At 46.5% G+C, this 21,914-nt stretch overlaps 4 protein-coding genes across 4 annotated transcripts; all 4 read right to left on the bottom strand.

Moving 5' to 3' along the window:
• Positions 1 to 1,038: 1,038 nt before the first annotated feature.
• Positions 1,039 to 2,400, bottom strand: THITE_2091431 (uncharacterized protein; the record flags this gene model as incomplete). Its single annotated transcript, XM_003656214.1, has 2 exons — positions 1,039 to 2,082; positions 2,200 to 2,400. 2 exons carry the CDS (start codon positions 2,398 to 2,400, stop codon positions 1,039 to 1,041), a joined length of 1,245 nt encoding a protein of 414 aa, XP_003656262.1.
• Positions 2,401 to 5,928: 3,528 nt separating this feature from the next.
• Positions 5,929 to 6,390, bottom strand: THITE_2033124 (uncharacterized protein; the record flags this gene model as incomplete). The annotated part of the gene is made up of 1 exon (XM_003656213.1): positions 5,929 to 6,390. A coding segment is annotated over one exon (462 nt), but the record flags the coding sequence as incomplete, so codon positions are not given.
• Positions 6,391 to 7,250: 860 nt separating this feature from the next.
• THITE_2096964 (uncharacterized protein) lies at positions 7,251 to 8,901 on the bottom strand (the record flags this gene model as incomplete). Its single annotated transcript, XM_003656212.1, has 2 exons — positions 7,251 to 8,236; positions 8,819 to 8,901. The coding sequence occupies 2 exons, from the start codon at positions 8,899 to 8,901 to the stop codon at positions 7,414 to 7,416; spliced, it is 906 nt and encodes a 301-aa protein (XP_003656260.1). The 3' UTR covers positions 7,251 to 7,413.
• Positions 8,902 to 9,573: 672 nt separating this feature from the next.
• On the bottom strand, positions 9,574 to 10,190 carry THITE_2096963 (uncharacterized protein; the record flags this gene model as incomplete). Its single annotated transcript, XM_003656211.1, has 2 exons — positions 9,791 to 10,190; positions 9,574 to 9,728 (listed from the first exon to the last, which is right to left on the bottom strand). Coding segments are annotated over exons 1-2 (438 nt in total), but the record flags the coding sequence as incomplete, so codon positions are not given.
• Between the last annotated feature and the right edge of the window lie 11,724 nt (positions 10,191 to 21,914).

Genomic DNA, 21,914 nt, shown 5'->3' with positions numbered 1-21,914 from the left:
TCCTCCAACTCTACGCCGTCATCCACCTTAGCACCCTCATCGACCCAGTGGACACCACCACCGCCGCCGCCAACCCGCACCAGGTGGTGATCAACTCTCTAGACCCGTGCTTCTGCAAGACAGGCCTACCGCGCGAGCTCGCGACGGGGGGCGGGGCGCTGGGCGTCGCGTTCCGGCTGTTCGAGGCGCTGTTCGCGCGGCCTGTACATGCGCGCCGGCGAGGTGCGCGCGTACGAGCCCGTCGCGCTTGACGAGCGGCGGCGCGTGTATGTGTGGGGTCTGTTGTGCGAGAAGTTGGAGGGGTTGCAGAAGGGGGTTTTGAGCGCGTTGGAGTGAGGAGGAGCAAGGGAGGTGGGGGTGGGTGGTAAGTGGATTAGCGGTTTCTTGTTTTCCTTTTCTCACTAATTCGGTCACTCCCGCTTGAAAAGCGAAATGGTGGTGTACGGAGATGAGAGCGGCTGGTGTCGCGAACCAAGGGGAGTTGGGGGAGGACCACCGAGGCACCTCATCATGTTAGGTGGAGGTCCGGGATCAAGTGAAATCTAGGCCATGACAATAGCTCGTTTGATGCTGCTTTTTATGTGACGACTTCTCGCTCACCGAGATGAAGCTGCGGCCGCAGGTCGAGCAGTTCGTCGAGACCCGCGCCGGGTGGCAGCTGCCTATCCTGGGGGTGCCGCAGATGGAGGGCATGAAGCACGCTCCTGCGAAGGGTTGGATGGGTCGGCGGAAATCGGCGCTTTAGGGATCTAGAATTATTCTGTCGTCATGGCCAGCTGAATTGACCTGTTTTGGAGTGGGTAACTCAGGACCCAGGGGTAGGTCACTAGCTGATTATAGGTCAGCCAGCTCTTCCGTGATGTGTTATATATGTGCGTACATACAATACATTCGCCTGAGCTGATGTAGGGCGTCTTTCCAGAGGAAAGGAGCCGGAAACTGAAGGCTGACACAGTCACCGAGGCCCTCAGAGCACAGAGGTTGTAACTTCAACCCCGCGTGGTTGCTTTAACATCGCGAATCTCAAACCTCATGGATCTACAATCCAGCACGCAAGTCAATAAGTTCCCCTTCACCTTGACTAGTGTCAGTCCGTGGTATATTATCCCACAGCCAGCCGGAAAAGTCCAAATCTGGAACAGCGTCAGAGTCAACCGCCGCGGAGCCTGCCATGCTGCCCGGGCTCGGCCCCCGGATACGTTCCTCGCTGTGCTCCATCACCTCTTCTAGCCCAGCCGACCCCTCTTCCACACTCTCTCCACTCCCGGACCCTCCAATACCTGGCGGGGAACCACCGCGCGGTTGCTGAGCCCCCGGGCCAACACCACCGTCTGCCCCGCCCGAGTCCGCCAGCGGCGCCGAGCTCTTCCCCGTTTCCGCCACCCACGAGCGGCTCCACTCGCCAAACAAGAACTCCAGCCCTTGATCCAGCGCCCACTCCAGGATCTCCCGCCGCTCCTCCCCGGCCAGCGCTTCCGGGCCGGTCCACGCGCCCGCGTTAACCATCACCCGCAGCTGCTCGTCCAGCACGGCGGGGCCCTGCGCCCGGCAGTACTCGCAGAACGCCCACAGCTCCGCGGCGTGGCGCGCATCCAGGTACGCCGAGCGCGGCCGCGGCCGCCCGGGGAAGACGATGTCCCACACGGCGAACCACTGGCCCTCCTCGGTGAGCTTGGGGTTCGACTTGCGCGTCAGCAGCGCCTGCTGCCGGTGCGTGAGGCCGGCGAGGTGCGGCGAAGGGGTGCAAAACAGGCCCGCCGGGTCCTCGACGTGTTGCCGGCGCTGCTCGTCGTCCTCGAAGATGGTAGAGCAGCGCTCGCAGTAGAACTTGGGGCTCTGCTTGCGCGCGAGGTGCTGCTTGACGTCGCGGATGCGCGTCAGAATCTTAGAGAAGCAGTCGCGGTGGAGGACTGGGTCGGCTTTCCAGAAGGGACAGGCAAGGATTTTCTCCGGGGGGTTATTGGGATCGCGGCGCTTGGCTCGTTTGCGTCGGTGAGGGCCCGGTGGGGGTTCGTCTCCGTCTTCTTCGCCCGCGTTTCCGCTTCCTTGTCCCTCCCTCCTCTTCTGGGTGCGGCGTGAAGTCTGTGAGGAGCTAGCAGGTCCTTGGTTAGAACTTGCCGTCCCTGCTGCGTGTGCTTGGCCCCCTGAAGTCGTTCCATTGGCAACCACTTCTTTATATCCGGAAACAAGGCGACGAACAACGGCGGACTCGAGCTCTTGGACCGTTGGATTCCGTCGATCCAGCGACGCACTGACGGACAGGTCGGAAATTGAGAGCAGGTCGAAGTCAGAGGACGAGTCTGTTAACGCTGGCGTCTGACAAGCAAAGGCCGGGTCTTGAGGTGTCTCCCCTGGGGTATTGCCCCTTGACGACGGATCATCTGATGTTGTAACATCCATGGGATCGGATAGCGTTCCACTGCTCTCGACGTCTCTAATTACCTCGCTGTCAAGATAGGATGAGCCGGGTTGGTTCGGGAGAACCCTGCTTGCTTCCTTTGCCAGACCGTCCGATGCATCTTGCCATTTCGATGGGGGCTCAGTTGAAGATTGTTCCAGACGTTGTGCAAAGACCCCAGGATCGTCGCGTTTACTCGGATTCTGCCATGGTTGGTTAAACATAACTACTTGAGAGAGACATATTACAAGCATCCCATTCTTGGATCCAACAGGGGCAGTAGCTGGCCGGGAGGTTGGAGCTTGAACGATGTTCAATGGTTGCAGGGGCGGAGTCCAACTTACTTTGTACGACAGCTTCACGACCTCGCAAAATTCACATCGGTAATGTTCACAAATTGGACAGCGGACGTCAAGTTTAACCGAGAAAGGGCCGTCACCACAATTATGCTGCAAGCGCTCGCCGTTAGCTCCAGCATGCAGACACACGGAAGCCGGGAGTTCGTTTCGGGCAGGCTTACGCAAAACCAACAACGAGTGTGAGAGACAACCGGGTTCTTCCCCATCCCGGCCCACCCCAGGTCTGCTAAGTTTATCTAGTCTCTCGACTAGCTAAGCGCAGGGCTGAGTGGCTGGCACGGAGTTCTGGACTGGCTTAGATTGGGTTGCGTATTCTTTGTTTGGAGACGGATTCTTCGTCGTCGCGGTACGGAGCATCAATGACCGGAACCGCGGCGGAACGCATGAGTGCTTCGCCTTCGCTGCTGTCGTCTCAATTTATCGGACGTGGCTCGCTCACCTGCTGTCGCCTCGGGGTGACTCCGGCACAGAGGGGCGGAGTGGTTTGAGACTAGGTAGGTATTTAAAATACTTCACCCAGTGCTCTGGTGCTTGCTGCGACACTCCAGATCAGTGCACATAGCGGCTGTGAGCAACACGTGGTTTGCAACTGAGCTGAACAAGAGCACAATGGTGCTATCGAATCTTAGTGGTCCGGAAGTTGCCAGCGGCAAATCTGATGGAGAGTGGGCATGTTTGGACACAACGAAGCCACGGCGCCAAGAGTTCCGCCTGGCAGGCATGGAAACAGGCAGTGGGTAATTGACGAGGAGCACGGCAAGTGCTGTTGGGGTTGAGACCAAGACTCCGAACAACTCAAACAACTCAAGCATGCAGCTCCATTTGAATTGAATTGCATGCATTGTTGTTGTCAGAATATAACGGCCCTGAGCTAAAGTCCCAATAACAACAAATGGGGCAACCAAAGTTTTTAGCTCAGTGGTCCAACAGTTGTGATATTTGAGTTGTTTGTAATTGGCCAAGTCGATGGAAAAAATTGCAACTCGCCATAAATACCCCTAACCCTGACGACGGCCTCCACTTTGTCAGCACCGCAACCTCCTTTTTCCATGCTCTCTCTGGCTCTCGGGCTCTTTGTCTCTCTGGCTTTTTAGCTCTCTGGTTCTCAATGGCACTCGCAATGGCTAAATCGCCCAAAAACGCAATAAAATCGAGAGTAGACGGTTCTTATTTTTTTTCTGACTAAGCAACTAGCTTACATAATTCCAAGGACTTCCTTAGCTTGGTTTAAACGGCGTGGTAATGCAATGGATCTTCGTTGTAACTGACTCCGTTTTGATGCCAAGCTACCTAAGAGTGCTACCTAAGAGAAAAACAGGAGCAGGTTTTTTTTTTTTTTTTTTTTTTTTTTTTTTTTTTTTGGTGGGCATGGTGCCCGGCTGGGTGCATGGCTGGGAGGCATGTTGGCGAGGCACCTATGTGGTCTCGGCAAATAGGCATTTCAAAGTTCAAACAACTCAAATCCAGGGCCAGATGATTCCAGTGTAAAGGCTGGCGTATACCGTCCTCATTGGAGGCTTCACATCGCACCTCAGATGAATTTGAAAGAAAAGCCCGGTAAACAAGACCCTTGACTATGCCACGCCCCAGTGAGTGGTGAAGCGAAGCTTGGCGGGGCAGAGGCCTGTTGGAAGGCGCAGTGCACAGGGCAGCATGGACAACCTAGGGGAACGTTTAGGGCAGTCTGGTCTTCGGCGCTGGAACAACCAACCTGTCAGAATATAACGGGCCTGAGCTATAAAGTCCCAATAACGAAATGGGGCATCAAGAGGTTTTAGCTCAGCCGTGGTTCAACACAACCAACCCGACAACCTAGGTACAACCTCACAATCAATTCAGCCAGTTCTGCCCACTATCTTCATACCGGAGCCGAAGCCAAACTTCCGACTTCCACCAAGCTCGCCTAGCTAGATTACATCGCAGTCCCGCTCCTCAGTTAGTAAGAACCTGAAAAACATCCACCGGCACATCGTGGCAGTGGATCGCCGGCCGACTCGTTGGGTGGACCGCGTTAAGGCGGGGATCGAGTCCCGAGTCCTGATACATGACGGCACGTCCAACAAGCACAAACCCGCCCTCCACTGTCTCCTCGGGCCGCAACACCACGGCCGAATAGCAGCCATCCAACCACGCGATGTAGTCTCCCTCCTTCGCCTGATCTGTGATGAGTCCCAGTGCCAGCTTCTCTACGATGATACCCCACATGGAAAACAGCCGATAGTGTTTCCATGATTCCGGGGGGTTGGGCTCTGTCTCGGGCGGCTTTGGCGCTGAGGTTTCCAGCGGATACATCAACGGGTGACATACTCCCCGAACGTCAGGGTCGTGTTCTCCCTCGTCGTCGTCTCGGGCCGAGGATGGCTGGAAGACAACACGGGGTGGCTGATTCCCTGGTTCTCGGCGGTGAAAGTGAAGCGTTCGTTCCCAGTTCCATGGCTCTGAGTTGAAGAGCCTCTTGAAGCCCCAGTCATAAAGCTGGAAGAACCCCTCGTGTCCTTCCAGAATTGTGCCCAGCTTGAATGCGTCGGGGTTTGCGAGGTAGTCGCCCAGAGTCGGCCCAAAGCGGAAGATCTTGATCGGTTGGAAGAGAGAGATGCGGATGGGCTTGTTGGCGATGAAGTCGCCATCCTGGCACCGCGGATGCCGAAGCGTTGGCAGCTCAAGCGAGACGTCACCGTCGGGCCCTGGACCAAACGCTCGCTGGACTTTGTGGCTGAGGGACGCCATCTTTGCCCAGTTGTTCCCGCCGTAATGGTTGACGAGCGCAAAGTGCAACACATCCAAATACACCAAGCCAAGGGGCTGCCCATACCGAAGCGGCAAGCCCTCTGGACCGCCGGCGGTGATATCGCTCGCGAGACTCAGCAGCCCGTAGACCTTGTCCCTGGGATCGGAGCACCCGTTGCGCCAGTAGTCCCCCAGCAGATCGGCCAACGGTCGCCTGCTGTGCTCTTTGCCACGCGACATGCCATTTTTGAGCAGCGTGGCACACTGGCTGCGAAAGACATCCGAAAACGCAACTGACAGCTGGTCCTCCTCAGGATCGTTGTCGATGTTTTCTTCCGGAATGTCGCTGAAGCGCTGGCCGTGATCTTCCTCGAGTGCACGAAGGTGTGACCGGAGGAGGTCCCACGGCACATGTCTGTTGCCGTAGTAGACACGGATCTGCTTGGCGAGCGTGGCTTCCTGGATGATCCAAATGCGGGTCCAGTACGGCCGACTGGAAAAGGCCTTCAGCTCGGCAAGCCGCGGTTTCCATGTTTCGATGGTCACTCGCTTTCTGCCACGGGTCCTGAGCTGCAGACGCTTGCCGTCAACACCCGCCAACTTGGTCTTGTCCAGAATGTCAAAAATGGAGTTGGGCCCGCCTCCAGCTTCCTCGGGTCCCAGCCAAATGTTGACCGTGGCAGCGCGTGAATAGATCATGCCCATCAGCGGGACCTGGAAAGCCTTCTCCGCATTGTCGTGCTGGTTAATGCAGATAGCATCGATCCACAGAATTCGGGGCTCCGTCGGGAGACGCAGGACGGTGAGAGCAGCATGGAGGTTCGCGGTGACCTTGAAGTCCTGTTTGTCAAGGCGGATGCTCAAAGGTGAGCTTGCGTCGCCCCATGTGTATGAAAGCGCCTCGTAGTATGAAACGGCGCCTCCGTCGTCGCCCGCTATGGAAGTGGGTGGGAGCAGTTCGCAGTCGATGCCACTGTTCAGATCCGGCGGTGGCGGTGGCGGTGGTGCTGGGCTTGATGGCTTTATGTGCTTGATCACACGGGCGAGAGGGGGGAAGCATCCGCAATGCACATCCTCCAGCGGTGGAGGTTTCGGGGACGGAGGTGCCGGCGATGACGGCAAGAGCTTGAGCAAGCGGATCTGCCGCTTCGCATGATCAAGAGCGCCATACGGAAAGTTGGGGTTCATGGCTGTTTCCTGCGCCGTGGGACAACCTGAGCGTGTTTGAACATTGAAGAAACCCCCATCGTGAACTGAACGGAGCAAACATCAGAAACATAACTTATCAGTCCAAGGCCCGGGAACGGCGCCAGCTGAGAGTGCAGCTGAGCGGGTGACCTTGGGAGATGCGAGCAGCCTATCAAACAGAAACACCTGGTGAGTTGGGCATCATTTTCAGCGCTTCCGGGGGCATCTGCTTGTTGTCTGCAGCCCAAGAACAGCACTGCGACATGCATCTTGGGTGCTTAGGTTCAATAGCGTCTCGTTAGACTCGGTAGATCATATTCAATTTGGGTTGATGCACCAGGATGCTCTGTCACAGGACTGGCCGACGTTGCGGGTGTGAGTGGCGTATTCACCCTCCAAGTCTTTGATTGGAGAAACCCCGGGCACCCGAGGCTGATCTGTTTGGCAAGAAAGTACGTGCCTTTTTCTTAGCAACGCTGCACCACTGCTGTGGTCACTGCGAGAGTTCTTCCTGCGAAAGCGATCAGAACAGGGCTGTACCAGGGGTCTCCACTTCTCTCTCAGCTCGTCCGGCTCATTGGCAGCCACAAATCTGAGCGAATCTGAAAAGATCACTCAGATGCCATTCTATAGGAGCCAGTATATTGAATGGTGAAAGTGCGCAATCGGCCTTTAGCTACATTGCAAAGCCTTGACGGAAGATCTTCCGACAGCGTATTAGATTTCGGTCTCCCCTAAGACTCAAACATCTTCATAGCCGCTGTCCCCATCGCCAATGTCCACACGAACAATTTGACACTCGGATCCATCCATGTCAAGCCCGCTCTCGACGTCCAGGTCCCATTGTCCCGGCAGCTCCGGGTCTTCATCCTTCAGCCCCGCCAGCTCGGCAACGTACTCGGCGTCGCCCGTCTCCACCGGCCGGACCGCTTTCTCTCCAATCCCGTACAGATCGCCCTTGACCCTGGCCCGCCGCTGCTCCGTGACCGTCTTCCGGCGGTAGAGCACCTCGCGCAGGCTGTAGGCGAACACGAAGGGGCCCTCCACGGTGCCGGCGGACCGGACGTGCGCGGCGCCGCCGACATCCGCCTGCACGCCGGCGCCGGCGGGCACCGTGCCGGCGGAGGGGCCGAGCAGGTCGGCGGCGAGGTGGACGTGGGTGCCGCGGCGGCGGGCGCGCGCCACGACGTAGTCGGCCCCGTGCGCGATCTGCACGGCCGTGACGAGGTACAGGTTGGCGGTGAAGCGGCTGTCGCGCAGGGCGGCCTGGACCGACGGCTCCGCGAACAGCGCAGCCAGCAGCTCGAGGTGGACTGGGTCTTGCCCCCCGAGGATGCCCTGCAGGAAGGAGGCGAACACGCTCCGCTGCACCGAGAACTTGGCCGAGAGCGTGCGGGTCGCGTTGGTCTCGGAGATCACTGTCGCGGTGGACTGGAGGCGCGTGACGGTCGGTGATTTGGGGTCGTTGAGCGGGAACTCGGGCGAGCGCGGTGACTTGATAAGGTTCCCGAGCGCGATGGCGCCAGTGGGGGCCTGGTCTCGCGAGGGTGCAAGGAAGTAGGTTCTTTTTGGGTGCATTTCTTGCGTCCCGCCTTGTTGCCGCCAGATTTGTGTCGCGAGATATCTTAGCGCCTGGCTGACGGTAAAAAATCTAAGTAATGGGCACCTATGCTTGGTACTTGGGCCCTGGCAGTACTACGACGCACCGCGGTATCCGAGTTGCTGGGTGAACCACGTAACCCCGCTTTCGTCAAGGGATGGCTGTGGCTATTATTGGTGACGTTCTCCGTCCGGCAAGGCACAGCAATTGCATAAGCGCCTGAACGCTTACTGGGCTGTCCAGAGGCCGCCTGCAGGAGGCTTGGCCAGTGGTATATCTCGGCGTGTGGCTTATCCATGGCCAATGTCAGCAAGACTAGTGTGTTATGAAGGCTTCCTAGCTACATGATATGGTATACCAAGACCCATGCTACTATCTCTACTTGCCACCTTAATCAATGTCGCAGGACGAACGCCTCGGCCCTCGACTCATGTCGGGGCCCACCCTTGAATCCGTGGTCATCTCGCCATGCCATGTCCCAGTCGCACGCGAGCCCTACTTTTAACCAAGATGTGCTCCGGAGTGACGACGTTGTCTTGTACGTACTTGCGCTCGTGCTGCACGGGCTGCCGAAAGAAGTCTCCGAGGTGGGAAGAACGGTCGATAGACAAAATCTGCTGCGGAGCCATGGCGCAAGGGTTGCCAAACTAGTGGTTGCCGTCGGTCATCAGCGCCGCCATGCGGCAACAGGTGTCTGTTTGTGCGTGAAGGATGTCCTGTCGCTTCGCCCTGGAGCCGGGTAGGATATCGAGTTGGGCTTCCGGTCCCTCCGCGGACTGGACCGGGACCGACGCCGTAACTAGCAATACCTCCCTCTAACCTGGCTGGGCGTGGGGTATTCCTGATAGCTGACTGGAAGAGCGTGGCAAAGACACCTCCCCTAGGTCCGCTGGGATGAGGTGCTTTCCCCTTTGATGATGGAAGCGAGTCTGTTGAAGACGAGTCCAGCGTGTCCGAGCCAGGCCCCCGAGGTCCCCCAGATTTGCCAGGAGCAGACGCCCCCCCACGGTCCGAGCTGGGCCCCCCGGGTCGGCTGGGATGGGGTGCTTTCCCTTTTGGTGATGGGAGTGAGGTTGCTGAAGATGAGTCTAGCGTGTCCGAACCAGGTCCCCGAGGTCCCCCCGATTTGCCAGGAGCAGATGCGCCACCATGGTCCGAGCCGGGGCCCTTAGGTCCGCCGGGATGAGGTGCTTTCCCCTTTGATGATGGGGGTGAGTTTGTTGAGGACGAGTCCAGCGTGTCCGAGCCCAGCACTCGAGGTTCCCGAGGCTCCCCCGATTTTCCAGGAGCAGACACCCCCCCTTGGCCCGAGCTGGGGCCCCTGGGTCCGACGGGACGAGGTGTGTTCCCCTTTGGTGATGGGAGTGAGGTTGCTGAAACTGAGGCTGACATGCCAGAGCGAGGAACTACAGGTGGGCCCGGATCGGGCGGTTTTCCTATAGGATATTGGTAGAATCTTGAGGTAGTGTTAAAACTTCCGCACACAGTTTGGCTGAGGATCTGGGCTGAAATACTTACTCAGGTTCGTCAGAGTCCTCATCGGAAAGCCCGTGGAACAAATCCTGAACTTGGGCTGACGCAGTCCGGATTAACCACCGGATGAGCACAGCTACGATGGTGACGGCGATAAAAATGGTGATAAGAGCCGCAACAATGTCCTTGGCTGTTGTTTGACGAGGAGGAGGGGAGATTTCGCCGCCGTTGTCAGCCCGCGCGAGGACGGCCGGACGACCTAGCGCACCAGATAGCAATGCCAGATCGAGCAGGATTATGCCGCGTAGCTTGCGCCCATTCACCGGCATCCCAGATCATCACGCTACGTGGCGGGTGTCTGGATGGTTACCGGCATGAGCTCAGAGTTCGGGCTGAAACGCGTTGAGGAAGTGGGCTTGGCGGCGTGTGTCCAAGGTGTTGAGAGTGTTGACTGTTGTGGATGGGGGCAAGACAGTGAACCACACACAGCCTGAGGGCAGCTTAAATTTGTGACAGCTTGCCGGCGGCGTGGACTTGTCAGAACCAGCCTAGCCCGGGGTAGCGGGCCGGCCCACCGAGATTAGGATCCACCAGCTTGATGCCCAACTGCCGCCCAAGACTGGGCTCCTGATCAGGAGAACTCTCCTACAATACAACATCCTCAACACTACGATTGATTCTAGTTGTACGCATTGCTTGTATTGTGATAGCTTTATCTTCCTGAGCCAATGTAGCGGTTCCAACAATTAAGAGTCTCATTGGCTTAAAAACCTAGCCTTATCTCTGAGTATATAGCCCTACGTATAGCGCTCAGTAGCAACTACTATATCTTCGAAAGCCGATATAAAGATCGATATTATCCTAGCTAGCCTAGATAACTAGATAACTTAGAACTACGAGTTCGTCAACAAGGCTAAGCATCTTGATCTATTCGACTATTTCGAAAGCAAGGCGGAGCTCCTCCTAAAGCCTACAATAGCCGATACCTACGATCTCGCCTATAAGCGTATCTAGCGTAAGCTCTAAGAATATATCGTTGAACTATAGGCTTCTACACTAGCTATAGCTATAGAAGCTCTAGCCAATCTAAGAGTACCTACTATAGATAAGTAGTAGCCTAGCATTGCCTTTATAGCCTAGGATAACGATATAGATTCCTAGACCCTCTCTAAGAACGAAGGTCTATAAGAGTAGCCTAATATCGAGGTATTAAACGGCTATTAGAGGAAGCTCTATAACGAGAGGGAGAAGTAGTTTAATAACAATATCGCTATTGTCATTTTATAAGTCGAGAAGGATCTAGACTATAAATATAAGGACTATAAACGTTAGACTAATCACCTTACCTAGATACTAACCTTTATAACTACTATAGTAGTGGCTAACTACTAGTCTATCTACTTTATAGAATATATTAACCTTCGAACGTAATACAATAACCTTAAAAAGATTGTTTAGTCGACTATTAAAACAATAATAGAGCTTCGAATATATATTTGTATCTACCTTAATATACTTAAATATCTTAGAAACGTATATATTAAAGAGGCTAATTTCAAGAGATAGCTCGTTAAATAGAAGAACCTAATGGATAAGGCCTCCCTTTAGAAGATAAGTAAAACGAAGGATCCTAGCCTATAGTTCAATGAACTAATAGCTACGCTAGAGAAGCTATTTCTAAGCTTTATTTCCCTCTATACTATAAATAAGATAGAGATCCTTAAGAAGCTAACCTTTCGAAATATAGCTATAGAAGTCTATAAAGGAATATACCTATTCCTCGAGAAGGCATTTAACTATATAGAGAAAGGATCCTTCCCAATATATAGCCCTAGAGAGAAAGAAAATAAAGACTCTAAGCAATTAGAAGATTAGGAGGATTGTCCTAGGCACTAAGCTAGTTGTAAAGAGGGAGCTAGAATCGGCTAATCCTACTCTAAATATAAGCTAAATACACCTATAGCTCTTAGTACCTCTATAAGGTCCTCGAATATATTAAGGAAGTGCTATATCTATAATTACTTCTATTTAACTAAGCGGTACTACTACTTAAACCCTAAGAGCGTACTACCTAGGTAGGAACCTAGAGAATATATTAAGGCTTATATAGAGGCCAATTTAAAGGCCGATTCAACTCTATAAGTAGAGGCTAATAGGCTCTAGATAAAGAGGTCTAGGAGTAGCCTCGTTAACGACGTAAAAAGCGATATAGACGAAGATCCACTATCACATTGATTAGCCAACTGCTCTAAGAGAGCTATAGCTATGCTCCCGACAAAGGAGCCTAAGGTCTCTAAAGTAGATATAGTAGATGCCAACGCCCCTAAAGAGGGCACTGCTCCTAAAGAGAGTACTACCTAGGAAGAGGGTAACGCTCCTAAAGTAGATATTGCCCCTAAAGTAGATATCGCCCTCGATATAGGCAACGCCCTCAATATAGGCACCAACATTATAGCGATATTTAGCTACTAATATATCGTAAGAACATAGTGGTAGAGAGCTATAGGCAAATGTATAGCGAGCTTCGCTATAATCTTAGCTATATTCTAGATAGGCTAAAGATATCTCTTAATTAACTTAGTGATCTTAGATTTAAAGTTAACTATTTATATTGTTAACTATCTAAGTAGGTTTAAAAGGCCTCCTAAGTTAACTACGCCTAATAACTATATCTAGGTAGACGAGTACCCTATTTAGATTGAAGGATATAGTAAGATAGATATTAAACTATAGAACGACGAAGGTGTTATAATCCTTACGCTATATAACGTAGCTTATTGCCCAACCTTCGTATACAATATTATATTGTTAGAGTAGCTTAATCGACGAAGGATCTAGTAGGACAATAGGCTAGAAAGTACACTAAACTACCTACTTAGACACTAAGATTATACGCTCTTTAGATATACTATTGAAATAGTGCAAAACCTCTACACCAACCTACCCCACCACACCTAGGATCAGGCGCGTGAGATAGCTCCTAAAGGAATGCAGTGTACCTCTAGACGGATAAAGATAGTGCGTATCGAATAATAGGAAGGATGTCTCCTAAGAGGAAGATATATAGCTTAGGTACGTTTAGTAGGATACAGTAGAAAGACAAAAGACAATAAGAATACGGTTAGAGCTCAATAGCTCAAATTCCTACCGTCTAAATAGAGGTAAAACAACGAAAGGAGAGGCTTAATAGCCTTCCTAGAAGAAGGAGGACTACCAACGTAGTATTAACGAATATATATTGACAACTGCTTAATATCTTGCTTTATAATAAAGAAGATAGGCTTAGCCTACTTAAATATATATAATCAAAGGGCTAGACCCCCTAACAACGAATGCAACGCTCTAAGACAAATAGAAAAGTAGAAAAACTAGGTCTCCCTATATCTAGGTAGTCTATCACCCTAATCTACACTTCCTTTTTAAGCTTACTATACACTCCTATAGGCAAGCTTATACTTTAAAAGCTCTCTTAGTAGGCACTTCTCATCGTCGCTACTTGTCACACGCAACTGTGGCAAGGGCACCCATGACCGCACCGCGGTCAGGGGTGACGAGCGTTCCCTTAAAAAGGGGAACCTCACCCGGAACCCCTTCGTAGGAAGACAGACTGCATCAACATACTTTTGTGACACATACTAGTGTTCAGGAGTGCCGCCTCATCAGCTGACGAGGCTGAGAGGCATTGATCTTTCTCACCCTCACACGTTTACCGTCAGATGGTCACCGAGGACCATCGGCGTGTAACACTACTCCTTGAGCTACTCCCTATATATAGCTCGCTCGGCTCACAAAGGTCTAGTTAGCTATAGTGGCTAATCCCATTATCTTTCGTACTCCTTTACCTCCTTAATATATACGTCCTAGCCCTACTACTATATCGGATACTTATATTTATAAGCGAAGGTATAGTCGTATAGGTTGTATAGTAGTAGGCAAAGTAGATATCTAAGCTTTGTAGGCTCTTTATAAAGGCGCTTACTATAGTATTGTACTAAAGGTGACGTCTAGCTAGATAATATAGGTAATCTATACGCCTAAAGATACTTCTATACTAGTATATAAGGCATCTTAAGGTAGTCTAGCCTCCTTATAAGTATACAAATGAGCGTCTTCTCTTCCTAGAGGTAGGGATCAAGTACCATCTTCTTAAGGGCTGCCTATACTAGTGCCCTAAGGTCCTTGACTAGGTCGCTACCGAGGAGGCGCTCCCGGTCTATCTTGTCTATAGGGGCATCAACAAACCTTTATATTATAGTCGCTTATAGCGTAGCAATTTCTATAATCTTAGCTTTAATATCCTACTAGGTTGATATATTATCAAAATCTTCTATAAGTGCCGCTAGTGGACCTAAAGTAGTTTACTAGTCCTCTAGTCGGAGGGGCGGAACGGTGCTAGGTCGATAGGCTGAACTTTGTTTACGATATTCTTCTAGAGCGTAAACGTCCTTAGGGCCTCCCTAAACTTATAGTAGAACGCCCACCTTAGCCTTCTATTGAAAAAGGGGTTTCTAATTAGAGTCCCCCTCTTCCCTTTTAAATAAGGCAACAATTTGATTTTACCCTTCTTCTTCTATCTAGATAGAGAAGATAACGAATAAGAATATACAATGTAAAAAAGAGTGTTAAAGAGTAGTATATAGGACTTCTATAAAACGAAATGAAAAACCACTTTATTTATATAATCGTCGAGGAAACTGAGGGTAGTCTTGCCCTCCTTTATCTCTACCTAGTCAAAGATTCTTTTAGGACTCTTCGTTAATCCTTGAAATTGCTCCTAAGTAGATAGTTACATTAGAGATAGTAGGCGATTCTATTAGGCAATCTTCTTAGAGACGATATATACCTAGACCATCTTCCCTTTTATAATTAGATTAGCGATAATTAGGTTACTATTATAGTAATCGAAGGTTAAAGCAGTATCTTTGACGAACGGTATACTAAGGATTGCTTTATAGCTACTAGCAATGTCCTTAGTTATAAAGAAGTGAAGGTTAATGCCGACTCCTCCTAGGTATAGAGTGACCTAAGTCTCTTCGATAAATGGTGCTAAGCTATAAAGACTCTTTAAAATAACCTTAGTAAGCTAGTACAGTATTATATACTTCTCGACAATATTTATTAAGATATAGTTATACTCTAAACTAGAGTCGATTAGAGCAAGGTACTTATTATAATAGCCCTTCTCGAACTAGATATATAGAGTAGGAAGAGACTATACTCTTATTATTATACTAAGTTCTATATACTATAAGACCAAAAGCGTCGAGATAGACTTCTAGAGTAGGGTATAGATACAATTGTCAACGTTTCTAGATAGACCTTTATAAATCTAACGCTTTTAGAGGCTTCCTATATAGATGCCCTATATACTATCCTTAGTAACTCCGAAGATTACTAGAATCGTCTTAGTCTAACTAGAGGAAAAGTCGTTAAACGTATTTATATTAGTGTATAGAGCCTATATATAGACCCCTATATCTTTTAGTATAGTAGTTGGTCTATTAGGCTTAGAAACATTAAACCCTTTATAGTTAATGACCTCGACATCGGTAGAAATGCCCTATAGGTATATAATTAGAGTATCCTTATACTTAGGCGAGATATAGACTAAGTTATTAAAGGTTAGACTAGTCTTCGCCTTTATTATAGTATAGATCGTATCCTTTATATATAGAGGCAACGTAGTAACCTTTGGTATAGGCGGTTTAGACTATAGCTCCTCTTTCTTTATATAATTTGCTATAACTAGGTTCTTAAGGATAGTTATATAAGGAGGCTCTACTAGAGGTATAAGAGTATCGCCTATTTAGAAGTCATCTTCCCTTTTATCCTTAGCGAACCGACGCTTAGTAGACGATATACTTTGAAGTATAGTCTCTATTTCCTTGTCTACTTCTTCCTTAGCTTCCCCCTCAGTCTAGTTAGAGAGAGGAAGAGGTAGTTAATGGAATTCGTTAGCCTTTAGCGTAGGCTATAGGACAATCTTCTAAGTTAAAATACGACCTCCCTCTAACGGAACTATATAAAACGACAACTAATTAGATACTATATAATAGAAGGCGGAGGTAAGCTTAGGCTCCTCTTTATATATAAGACGATTGATCGTCGTCTAGACGGTTATAGGCTCCTAATATAGTTTAGGCTATTAGAGGTAGTGCTTATTTAGTACTAGGGACATATCTAGCTTAAATAGGCGACTATTTAGGCGTTCGTACTTACGATAGTACGCCTAGTATATAGAATAGCTATTATACTATAGGCAATAAGCTATATATATAAGGATAAGCTAGCCGATCTTACTAACCTCTTATACACTGTTAATATCTACCTTTATAAAGGTGATCGTCTTAGCTAGTGTATAGCCCTTTTTACTCTTATCGCTAAGGCAATAGTCTATACCTTTACGATATATTAGACTTATAGCTATAGCTTTTGTAGCTTCTATATACTCGAGGACTATATAGTTAGAGTCACTATAATAGTAGCAATAGCTAGAGCTTATAGGTCTACTATAGCTAGGAGGACGATTGTCAATATATAGGCTAGTAACGAAGCCAACGTATCTCTCCTATAAGCAGCTCCGTTATTGGAAATACGTTTAGAGAACCTCGATCTTGTCAAGAGTAGGATCGATTCTATATAAACAGAGGGCCTTGATCTTCTATTTAAATTGCTTAGCGATCTTCTACTTCTAGATATATAGATGCTAGAACTAATTAGCTAGATCGTCGATATCGTTGGGCGTAGATACAAGAGCTTTCTTTAGCTCCTTCTCTTCCTATTCCTATAGCTTAGGGGTCGTCTTAACAGTAGGTATAGCCAGAGGCGAATAGTACTTCTATAGATCGATCTTATACTTATAGGTCTTAAGAAAGAGGTCTCCTATATTAAGACCTTTCTAAAGAGTATCCTAAACGAACTTAAGGAAGTCTACCTACTTTATAGTATAGATAGAGTCCTTGTCGTCCTTCTTTAAGATATATTAGCGGTCCTTAAGAGCTACCTAGATCTATTAATTAAGTATATACTATATAGTTAGAACGATTATATACTATAGCTCCTTATAAACTTTAGTAGAGGCAATAGTGTATATACAGTCGATTAACTCGAAGTAGTCGTAGATAACCTTGCTAACTAGCTAGTATCTTCTTTCGATTAGATTACGAAAGTAACCTCTGTCTCTATACTACTTAGGATCGTCGCCCTTTTAGCGCTTTAGGAACTTAGCTTTGAAAGCTACTTAGGTCTCTTGATCCTTTTTCTCCTAATAACGGATAATAGGCTAGATCGTAGTATCGTATTAAAGCTTGAATAGGTATATATAGGTCTTGTCATTAGTAACCTAATAAGCCTTATATATCTTTTCGAAGGTCTTAATCCAACGTATAGCATTCTAACTAGAGAAGTAGCCCTAAAGGCTAGCCTTTACTAAGGTCGGAAAGGTCGCGCTAAGTATAGTAGTAAGAACGTACTTAGTTATCTTCTTTAGAGCTTCGGCTTCAGAGAGACTAGAAGGTATTATTGTAGGTGCCTCTATATAGATAGTCGGAATAGAGGTATCTAGCGAAGATAGAAGGGGTGTCTATACCACTTCGGCTAGGTCTTCTTCGCTTAATATACCTTAGAAAGGCTATAAGATAGATACGTCCTTAGACTCTCCCTTGGAGATTAGTATCAAGATTAATAGTATTATAGAGGTCGACGGAATTCCTAGAGCTTCTACGAACAATATATATATATATCGCTAGAGTCTAGTCATTAGACGCTTAGCTATCGTCTTTAAGAAAGGCAACGACTATATCGATAGACTATAAAAAGACTAATATATATACTTTTATAGAAATGTCGACTCCTTTAATATCTATCTAGAGGAAGAAAACCTTTTAAGAAGCTAGGTTCCTTCGGAATATATAGTCTAAACGCCCTAAAGGATAACTATAGGTTCCTTATAGATCACCTAGATACCCCTAGTAACCAATATACTAGATCCAACTAGTATAATAGTAGTAAGAGTATAGCTCTTAAGAAGAAAAGCAAAAGTCTATACTAAGACCTTATATCTGATATAAAACAATACTAGATATATTGTTAAAAGGAGCTAAGTGTTATAAAGGTGTAGTCCTAAGCTTAGAAGCTTACGAATAGCTACTACGTTTAATTACTTTTGTAACTAGTTCGGCTAGACTAGGGAAGAAAATGATAATCGATAAAAATTCTATCCTTGTCTCTACTTAGGAGGATAGAACTATTGTCTTTCGATTAGGTTAGCGTTTTACGACCGCTATATCAATAATAACGAAGCCTCAACAAGTCTTCGAAGTATTAGGGATAATAAGATATCTTTTTGATACCCTATACCGTCTAGGCAAAGGAAGGTCTCCTAGGACAAGGTCTCAATAGACCCCTAGAACGTATATACCTCAACAGGTTTCTACACTTCCTAGAGATGCTAGTATCGGTATACTAGAGCCTTAATAGGTCGGCTATATCGTCGTTGTATAGCTATCAATATAGCATTGTATAGTTCTATAATCTTAGAAGACTTCGTAGTCTATACTATCTCGTTTAAATATAGAGCTGAGCTTCTCCCCGATTAAGCCCCTATTTAAAATAGTATAAAACCTCTATACCAACCTACTCTACTATACCTAGGATTAGGCGTATAAGATAGCTCCTAAAGGAATGTAATATACCTCTAGACAGATAAAGATAGTGTATATCGAGTAGTAGGAAGGATGTCTCCTAAGAGGAAGACATATAGCTTAGGTATATCTAGTAGGATATAGTAGAAAGACAAAAGACAATAAGAATACGGTCAGAGCTCAATAGCTCGAATACCTACCGTTTAGATAGAGGTAGAACAACGAAAGGAGAGGCTCAACAGCCTTCCTAGAAGAAGGAGGACCACTAACGTAGTGTCAACGAACGTATATTGACAACTGCTTAATGTCTTGCTTTATAATAAAGAAGATGGGCTTAGCCCACTTAAATATATATGATTAGAGGGCTAGACCCCCTAACAACGAATGCAACGCTCTGAGACAAATAGAAAAGTAGAAAAACTAGGTCCCCCTATATCTAGGTAGTCTATCACTCTAATCCACTATAAAGAAGCTCTAATAATATATCCTCGAATATATATCTAAGGACTATACGCCTATAGCCTTTGCTACCTAAACAAAGAGGCTCGATCGCTAGGCTCGCTATATAGAGAGCGTAGTAGATGCTATAACTTGGTATCTACGCTTTAGCTATATAGGCCCAAAGGCCTTTGAACACTTTGTCAATTGTTTACGAGGAGGGTATATCAAAGGCGTACTAACGTTCGAGTATAACGGCTATAGCTTTAGCAAGTTGAAACGTAGGCTTAATCATATTCCTAGGCCGTTGAACTATAGCCTAGGCGATAGGATCGCCCTAGATTTATACCCTTTCTAAAAAGGCTGATAGCACTTTAAATATTTACTATTAGTAATAGATCGCTATTTAGGTATAATATAGGACTACTATCTATACGGCTACGAGGCTCTAGGTATTCTAATAGCTATTAAACACTTCGCTATACTATTTGAAAGGCAGTACTAGCTATATATTAAGGTCCTAGAGTATAACAACGAATTTATATAGGCGAGTACTATCACTACCTAGGTAGAGAGATAAGGTATCCGAATAGAGCCTTTAGCGCCTAATATACCTATATAGAATAAAGGCGCTAAATGCTTAGAGGGTATAATCAAGGAGAAGGCTAGAACAATGGCTATTAGCGTATAGTTGCTAGGGCAACTATAGCTAGAAGTTATAAGAGCTATAGTATATCTCTATAATAGGACACTATCCTTGACAATAGAGTAGATAACGCTACTAGATCGCTTTTATACTTTCTTTACTAAAAGAGATAGCCTAAGAGCCTTAGAGTATAAGCTATACTAAGGGCATTTAAAGGTCTATAGTTATAAGGTATTCGCTATAATAGATATTGCTAAGAAGAAAGAAAGGCGCCTTGAATAGTTCTAACTAAAAGTTTAAATCGGCTATCTTATAGAATACAATTCCTTAAACATCTATCGTATCTAGAACCTCGCTACCAACTAAGTAGTATATATATACGATATAATCTTTAACGAAAAGTAGATATACCTAGGCGATCTAAAGCTTATAGTATAAAACATTCCCTAGATAGACCTTGAAGAGCTAAAGCGTTAGCTTAATACTAAAGGCGTTGATAATGTCGATTAGCCGAATAACGGCAATCTTATATCTATAGCTAAGAAAAAGGATATAATAGAGGTGTTCGATATACCTTTAATAACTTTCGAAAAACTAGAGGAGAGCCTAGCTACTACTAAAGAAGTGTTAGATACTATTGTAGTAAAAGGCGATACTATAAGCACCTTCTTAGAGTTCTAATATTCAACTCCTTTGCCTCCTTTGCTAAACGCCTTAATTATAGCTATCTTCCTAGGTTTATATTCGCCTAGAGCCTTTAAAGGAGTATTCCAACTATAGGAGGCCGCCTTCAACGTAGGAACGTTAAGCCCTAGAGCTACTAAACATAGGTACTTAAGAAGGGTCCTCTATATAGAAGAAGAGAGAGAAGAGCTTACCTAAAAGAGTAAAAAGAAGGCTAAGAAGGTAGTCAGTGCTATTAAGAAGGAAGCTAGTAGCACTAAGAGGATCTTCTAAAAAAAAGTCGATTGCCTATAGTAAGAAGGTAAGCTCGGATCTATCTACTAGTCGATACTTTTGCCTATACCTCGATAGCACTCTAAACTTAAAGATTACCCTTTGGGCTAGCTATTCCTAGAGGTGGAATACGATTATCTTCGAAGCTACGAAATAATAGGCTCCTAGGAAGAGATTCGCTATTATAACAAAGAGGTCTAAGGCAAGTAGATCCTAGATTATATATAGATATATATCTATAAGTTTAATAAGAGTAGATACTTCGTTAAATATAAGGTAAAGCTAATAGTATATAGCAATTAATAAAAGAAGAGGTTCGCTAAAGAAAACTATATAGCTATACTCGCTATATAATCCTTTAGAATAGTACTTGCTACTATAGCGAGGTTCGACCTAGAACTAAAGTAGTTCGATATAGTCAACGCCTTTATCAATATAAAGATCAATAAAGACATTTATATAGAAATGCTATATAGCTATCGTAAACTAGGAACTATCCTAAAGCTAAAGAAGGCGCTTTATAGCCTATAAAAGTCTCTTCTCCTTTAGCAACAAGAGCTAATAGCTACTCTAAGGAACCTAGGGTTCTAGGCTATACTATAAGAGCCCTATATTATAACGAACAAAGGTATTATCGTCTTCTTCTATATAGATAATATCGTCTTCGCCTATTATAAAAAGGATTAATACTAAGCCAACGAAGTGATTAGCTAGCTATAAGAAAAGTATAAACTTATAGGAGGAGATAACCTTCTATAGTTCCTAGATATAGAGATTTATTACAACTATAAGAGACGTTTAATTTAGCTTAGCTAGACAGCTTATATCGAGAAGATCGTAAGGTTAGCCTAGGAAGAAAGAGAGCCAAAGACTCTAATAGCTAAAAGCGAACTACTCCTATATAACAATGTTACTAGCTATAGCTCTATTGAGCTTTATTAAAGGAAGGTCAGCTCAATCCTATATATAGCCGTCAATATACGCCTAGACATTGCCTTTATAGCCTCTAAGCTTATATAGTTTAATTAGAACCTAGGACTAGAACACTACTATATAGTTAATCGAATGTTATAATACCTCTATCGAACGAGGTTCTAGGCCCTCTAGCTAAGAGGAGGAGACATCCTAATTATAGCTAGCGATACTAGCTTTACTAACAATAGTATCGATTATAAGAGCTTATAAAGTTATACTATTATCTTATTTAAAGGGCTAATCGCTTAGTAAACTAATAAATAGAATATAGTAACTATATTAACTATAGAGGCAGAGTTGTTAACACTTATATAAGTAGCGAAAGAAGATATATTTCTTTAGTGCCTATTAGAGGTATTAAAGATCTATTTAGATAATAAGATCCTATTGATCTAATATAATAACAAATAGACGATCAAGCTAATCAATACTAAGATACCTATACTATAGACAAAGCTAAAATATATCGACATTTATAACTATTGGCTATACTAAGAAGCTTAGAACAAGA

The sequence above is a fragment of the Thermothielavioides terrestris genome, chromosome 5 (assembly GCF_000226115.1).
Source record: "Thermothielavioides terrestris NRRL 8126 chromosome 5, complete sequence".
NCBI lineage: Eukaryota > Fungi > Ascomycota > Sordariomycetes > Sordariales > Chaetomiaceae > Thermothielavioides > Thermothielavioides terrestris.
This window is presented reverse-complemented; position numbering and strand designations above follow the sequence as displayed.